This window comes from Alosa pseudoharengus, unplaced genomic scaffold, assembly GCF_046254945.1.
Source record: "Alosa pseudoharengus isolate Yale_2024_CS ecotype anadromous, Long Island Sound unplaced genomic scaffold, YU_APseudo_1.1 YU_APseudo_1.1_scf_8, whole genome shotgun sequence".
NCBI classification, from domain to species: domain Eukaryota; kingdom Metazoa; phylum Chordata; class Actinopteri; order Clupeiformes; family Clupeidae; genus Alosa; species Alosa pseudoharengus.
The window spans coordinates 32,194,671-32,202,218 of NW_027468870.1; the positions used below are offsets into that span (position 1 = coordinate 32,194,671).

General features: G+C 42.9%; 1 protein-coding gene across 1 annotated transcript; it reads right to left on the reverse strand.

The window, feature by feature from the left end:
- Window positions 1-422: 422 nt before the first annotated feature.
- Window positions 423-7,035, reverse strand: plp1b (proteolipid protein 1b). Its single transcript, XM_076273493.1, has 7 exons — window positions 6,962-7,035; window positions 3,404-3,590; window positions 3,092-3,248; window positions 2,545-2,722; window positions 2,187-2,260; window positions 1,990-2,055; window positions 423-1,574 (listed from the first exon to the last, which is right to left on the reverse strand). Exons 1-7 carry the CDS (start codon window positions 6,963-6,965, stop codon window positions 1,500-1,502), a joined length of 741 nt encoding a protein of 246 aa, XP_076129608.1. The 5' UTR covers window positions 6,966-7,035; the 3' UTR covers window positions 423-1,499.
- Window positions 7,036-7,548: the final 513 nt, after the last annotated feature.

Consider the following 7,548-nt stretch of genomic DNA (forward strand, 5'->3'; position numbering starts at 1 on the left):
TAGATTCGGGCCTGCATCATGTGTGATAATATCCTAAATGAACCATCACGTGATCATATCTAAATCCAATGAGGCAGCAATGGGAGCATGTAGACCACAACCACACCCTGAACATCATGCTAAATAATGTTGTTTTTTTCCCCGTGACAATACGTATAATGTTTAGGTGTGTATGTTATGCTTTTTGTTTGTCCATTTTTTATTACAATACTTATTTTTAATGTTTTTGGTATGTATAATGCTTATTTTCAATGTTGTATATACCGGTATACATAATGTGTGTTTGTTCATATAATAAGTTTACACTCATCTTAGACACAAAATAAAAAAGCAATGAGCATTATGCTAATAGTATGGAACACATTTGATTTAATAAAACTGTGATTTTATTCTTTGTTATTTGTAGGTGAACTGACATTCATGTGAACATTCTCATTCTCATCAATACAATCTGTTTGTTAAAACAGAAAGTATACTGTTTCAGTACCAACAATCTCACATGATTCAGATTATTTAATATACCACAGAAGGAGTAACATACTTCTGTCAGTTACTAACTCATTATTATTACATTAAAAGAAAAAAAAGTTGAGATTTTCAATCTATTGCCATTGGTTACGTTCACTTTACACTCAAACTATTAGCTGTGTTGGGAGAAAAAGGGAAGGGAAGGCGAGGGAAGAGCTAGAAAAACACAGATGAGAAAGGTAAGAATAGGGGCTTGAAGTGTTTGAAGTAAATGGATCAAAATATACGTAGCACCAATTCTCTTCATCAGTACTTGAAAGCCATTTTGAAAATTGCTTTGGCAATAGCATTTATGGTCTTATTACTGTTACTTTCACCTCTAAACAAATAGTAGCATTGGGGCTACAGCACAAGTGGACAATATACAAAGATGATACAAACACATGGAGTATGTGGCAGATGTATGAAACATGGCTATAAAGGCAGCACAGCAAATAACAATCCAGCAGCAATATGAAAGAGAAAAAAAACACTGTCATACAGGTTACCTCAAAGGCCCAAACCAAATATAGACAAGGACATCCTCAGATGTTGGGGGAAAGTATGGTACAGTAAGTAATCATGAACCTCTGATCTCATGCCAAAAAAGTGAGGAGCAGGCTAGCAGACAGGGGATCCTTGACTTGATGTTAGACAGAGCAAAAACTAGTATTCAACTCTTATCCTGATGCTCAAGTGCAAACTGCCTGAATCTCACCTTGTATCTCAATCACATCACATTTTCTTCCCCAGATCATGTTCATGTTCTAAAATAACTAGTCTTTCAAAGATGTTTGCACTGGTGTACATTACTTGTATTCTTTTTTTTATATATATGTGAGTTCTGTGATGTTTTTTTTTTTGTCTCACTGAGCAGGTGTTTCACGAGAAGCGAGTTTCATGAAGCTCTGCTATGATTTCCCCATGGACCCAATAGCCGACAACAAAGAGCTAAGCACAGCGGCAAGACGGAGTGTCTGGGGACGTGGCACCTAGCAACGCATTGCCTTCCTTCCCAGGAACCGCAAGACAGCATAGTTATAAGTGGTGGCCACAAGGTAAAGGAACTGGAGGGAGACAGAGAGAGAGAGAAAGAGAGAGAGAGAGTATGCACACAAGACAAAGCAATAAAACACATACTCTTCATTATAAATTTTATGTTCATTATTTCATGTATTTCTTATTTATTTTAATGACCATCATTAACAGTATTGAAAATAATTTTTCACCATGGGCATGTAATAGATATTTTGAAATAGTATTGCTTAGGGCTTTAGTACTAGCAGAATGAACATAAATACAATACACTTTAACCATGTATTATGTGTAAACCAATGTGTTATCACACTTAGGTCTGTATTATGAATTAAAACACAGTTGTTATGACTGATATTTTACATTTTCTCACAGTCTTTAGTGATATTTTATGCTTCATTTGTGATATTTTATGCATTCCCTACTGCCACAGCCTTATACACTCACCAGTGACAGCAGAGTCACCCCAGCTCCAGCAAAGGCAGCGATGTACAGGTCATAAGTCCAGAAGAACTACCAACACAAGACAACTTGCATTAAGAACTCCATGTGTCATGGTTAAACCCACACAGTGAAGCCCATTACTGCCCATTTGCGTCGTGGGTTAGAATGTCTGTGTCCTTGGCTGGGCGCACTGCTCTTACCTCGGTGGTTTTGCAGATGGCCGCCAGGGTCATCCCACAGGCTTTGCCGGGCATTGCGTGCCAGGGAAGTAAACCTGTGAAAAAGTAGTACTTCAGGGGGCTGTTCTGGGCTTTACCTGCATAATTATAGAGCTAGAAGTGTCTACATGTGCACATATTCACACCCACACATGGACACCTACTGTACACACACAATTACAAATACACGCACACTTACACACTTACACACACACACACACACACACACACACACACACACACACACACACACACACACACACATACACACACACACACACTCACACACACACACACAAACGACCACTCTGATGTGTTCTGATTAGAAGTGAAAACCTACTATACTGCCTGGCATCCATGCAGACCCAGGCATGCTGGTTAATGCTGGTGGTGGTCTCGGCCAGGATGTTGATGGTGTGACACGTGTCCTCCATGTTGAAGAAGAAGTACACGGGTATGGCGGTGAAGGCGAACACTGCCAGCCAGATGATGGCCAGGATGTAGGTCACAATGACTAACTGGGGGGGAGAAAAAGGCCCAGGCCACAAGAGGTGGGAGAGAGTATGAGTGAGTACGACAGGTAGAGGTCATTTTATCTCATACTGATAGATACAGGGAGGGCAAACGGTCAGCACACATACATCCCAATTCAACAGGCCATCCACTGCCCACTCAACATTATTCAGATGAAGAGCAGGCAGTTTGATCTATGGAGACTACAGTTCAAGGTGGTAAATAATGCATGTTACATTAAAACAGGAGTACAGACAAGGAAAGGTACAGTATAGACTAATGTTTAAGACACACACACACACACACACATACACACACACACACACACACACACACACACACAAATACACATACACACACACACAAATACGCACTGTCAGACTTAAGCAGCGACTGCACTGTGTGCTTCTGAACTCTCCAAACTTCTGTTTGATGGCGCTGGTGGTGTAGAATCCTTCTGCCAACAGCAGGATGCCGTACAAGAAGAAGAAGGAGGCCAGACCATAGATGACGTACTGGAAGTACTTAATACTGCAACACAACACACACACACACACACACACACACACACACACACACACACACACACACACACACACACAGACAAGAGTTGAGTGTCTTGAGTAGATTTTTTTTCACTCTGGATAACCTCTTGCATAGATGCGAACGGACTTGGAGAAACTCACAATGACGCCAGAATAACGTAGTCCTGGATGTTCCGTGCAAAGTGCATCTCAACAAGCACCTCGGTCTGTGCCAGCGCCATGTGCGCGCTGACACAGAACAGAGCCGTGCCCGCATAGCACAGCAGGGTGGCGGCCAGACTGGCATAGGGCACTGCCCCCAGACAGCGCACGCAGCAGTCGTAACAACCTGCAGGGGAGTAATAGATCATCACACCCACCACACCCAGCGCACAGACCACACACACGCACATCTACACTGTAACAAGATATATACGACGCTCAGTCAATACAACACTTATATATTCACATTGCCAGATTAACTATGATTTAACTTAAACTGTCTTCACCATTTATCATCACTGAGTTATAGAACAATTAAATGAAAACATTGACGGCATAGCAGATCAACAACACGAGACACAAAGCTGAATAACTTTGTCATCAAGCACACATTCTGACACATTTGTCTACGGCAAGCAGTTATAGTAGAGTCTGACTGCTGCTATTCTGTGGCAAATGCACTCAAAAAGCAACATAAGCTCTAAAAGTACCTCTCAGCTGTGACAAACTGAACAGTCACAGACAGCAGCAGCACATTTATCAGAGTCCACACATGCACACACAATTTACTGATGTGTCCACATGCACTCACACATACATACACAGACACAGACACACACACACATGTGCACACACCAACTGCCCCTTCCACCCTCTTCTGATCAAAAGCACACAGAGGTTTCTGCGCACTGTGAAAGCAAGGCCCTGAAACACCCAGAAGTACAAACACACACACACACACACACACACACACACACACACAAACAACTTGCTAAAATAGCGTAGCGTGTCCAAACTAAATCACCTCCAGCTAGCAAAGGTAATTATCTTAAAAAATATACAAAAAGATTTTAAACCAAGCAGCAGAGGCGCCACACATTCCCGTCAGAGGCCGGCTTCACGGCACAGACAGTCACCGGTGTGTACCAGAGCAAGCGGCACCCATGGCTGTTAGTGGCAGCAGCGTGGCACAGCAAGCGGTGGTCAGCGTTGGGCAGAGGGCAGAAGGGGCACACCTAAGGCTTTGCATAGCCAGGGCTGCTTTACTGGAAACATCTGTCCTTGAGGCTGGTCACAAGCGTCCCGACGTCAGCCAGAGATTGTTCCGAAAGCGCGAAAGTGGACGAACGAGCGGCAGCTTCCTCTCAGAGCCAGAGGTCTCGTCTGGGTTAGTCCAGGACAGGTGCGGTGAAGTCCACTCTAGCAGGACATGACCAGGCTGGACACAGTCTTGTTGCGATCTCCCTTTCTCTCTCTCTCTCTCTCTCTCTCTCTCTCTCTCTCTCTCTCTCTCTCTCTCTCTCTCACACACACACAAGCGCACTCTTTCTCTTGCTCTCTCTTTCTCTGCCTGCTTGGTTTTCAGCTGTTAAACTTGAGGCGTTGGAAAGGTCCTCTGATCTCACCGCCCAGTGTCTTCGCTCCAAGATGCCACTCAGCAGACCACTCAGTCACTCGATCTTTCTGTGCTTTTGGCCCTCCCTCTCGGGGTTCCTAGTGGGAGCCTGGCGCGGGGGAGGAGGAGGAGGAGGAGGAGGTGAGGGTGGGGAGGAGGGGGCCTGTGTTCGGTGGGAGCTGTGGAAAGATGTCCCCTTTGTGCTCAGAGACACAATGCCTTTGTCAAAACTAGGTGGTGGTGGCAGTGGCAGTGGTGTGTGTGTGTGTATGTGTATGTGTGTATGTGTGTGTGTGATACAAAGGCAAGCAATGAGGGCACCAGTAAGTAGGCCGTGGTGCCATCCCAAAGCCATACACACACACACACAGATGCACACACACAGATGCACACACACACACAGATGCACACACACACACACACACACACACACACACATACACACACACACACACACACACACACACACACACACACAAACACACACACACTTGATATTTGACCTATCTATCATCTAGTACAACTCCATATCCACCATATCCATCATCCAAAAAGCAAAAGCTCTCCTCTTGTCACCTGGGTTTTCCAGACCCAGGTAAAATATGAGCCCATAATACCTGGGCACTCTTCACCGACGACCAGGGAACAGCAGCAGTATGCAGAAATGAGCAGGGATCAGCTCCAATAGCAGCACAAGTAGTTGTAGCAGTGGCATAGTCATAGTGATTCAATGGTGACAGTAGAGCATTGTATGTGTTGTTTTCTGTGTACATGTGTGTGTGTGTGTGTGTGTGTGTGTGTGTGTGTGTGTGTGTGTGTGTGTGTGTGTGTGTGTGTGTGTGTGTGTGTGTGTGTGTTTTGTGTGTGTGTGTGTGTGTGTGTGTCTGTCTGTGTCTGTTAATGCATTCTTGAGTGGGTGAGTTGGCATGAGGTCAAATCAGAGGTCAAAGAAGGAGAAAGAGGACAAGAGGACAAAAATGTCTTTTTATCTGCATAAATAACCAATTCAGCTGTGAGCTCTTTTCTAATATGCCACTCAAGACACAACATGTACGGGACACAGCGTTTATAAAGTAGTAGCAAAATAATGCTAATAATAAGCAAAAACCAGTGATTGACTGGCTCAAAAAGCTATTGCGTCTGGCCTTGTCTGAAATGATGATGTCCATTAAAAAATCAATATTCTTCTAGGTGGAGTCCTTCATTTGGAAACACACTTTCAAGGTTTCTGGAGGTGTTTTGCCAAATTAGCATTTTTATTGATTGTAAAATCATTCAGGATGTTTAGCCATTTTTTTGACAGCAGTGCCAGATCATTAAGACAATAGCTCAGAGAAAATTTGGTCTTGGCCCTAAATGATTGAACACTTTGTCCATTTTCATGGACTGTACTTCATTCTAATGTCTCAGTAGTTGACACAAAAACAATCACTGACTTCATTCCTGTGAGTTGTTTTACACAGGTCTTTTGTGATACGTATGCACCGATGCCATCTGCAGTTTGTGTACGTTTGTGTGTATGTGAGTGTGTAGGCAGAAGGAGAAAAGTGAAAAGAGAATGTGTCACTGAGGGTGAGATTAATTCTTGGTAAGGACTTGATCTGACCCCCTGACCTTTTCCAAGTGCCATTAGTTCACTGGTTAATTGCTTGAGTTTTGTAAACATAACTAAACATAAGGTCAGCACATTCAAAACCAATCTGGCAAACTAATATATTAAAATAAAATATTAATAATAATTATTAATAAAATATTAATAATGATGAAACTGATGTAGGTGCATTGCAATTCGAGCAACAGAAGGACTGCAATCAATGTTACGGTATTGCAAGCTATATCAAGATGAATCCATGAGATTATGAGTTTCTACTTCTAGGTCACGATTTGTATCGTTCAAAAATGGTTATGATGTTTTGACATAAATATAAGTTTAACACAGGTGACTCAAATACATTACAGCATGCAATAAAGATAGATTGGTACATAAAAACCAAGAGAAAATCACATGATACAATAAAAAATGACAGCATGTTAAATGACTGACGTGGCCAGTTAAGTCTACACCACGTGTGGTGCGGTGCAGAGGTGCAGGTGGAACTTACCCATGAGCAGAGAGGAGGTGGGAGGTGACCTGTGTGGAGTGGAGCCTGGCGTGTCTGATGCCTGTGATATGGCGATTAGTTTAATCTCTCACTTCTCTTTTATGATTCTGACTTGAGCTTTTGTCCTGAAAACAATGGACAGACCCCCTTGGCTCACCCCCCAGACCGACCTTAAAGACACAACGCCCCTTTTTCAAGGCAACAGCCACACCACCAGCATAGACCATGCCCCTCTCTATTTTTTGGGATATCTCTGATATGGGTTTCTAAAGACTCCAAAATACAGATGGCTGTAGCGATGAATGTTGCGCTTCCATGTATTATCAGTAGCAGTCAACAAAAAGCTGTTCTGCATCATTATGTAAGCACCTTAAAAAGTCTCCCACTAAACAGCTGTCTAAAATTTTGCTTGAATAGTGTCATGCTCCTGTACAATTTATCCCATGCATCATGTGTCCAGTTTTAGTGTGTCCAAAAAAACATAAATAAGAGATATGTATTAGATAAGGGATAGGCTTGTATGTCTGCATTTTAAAGCGTATGTTGTGGAGACCCATTTTTCAGGATAATAGCACAACCAGTTTAGA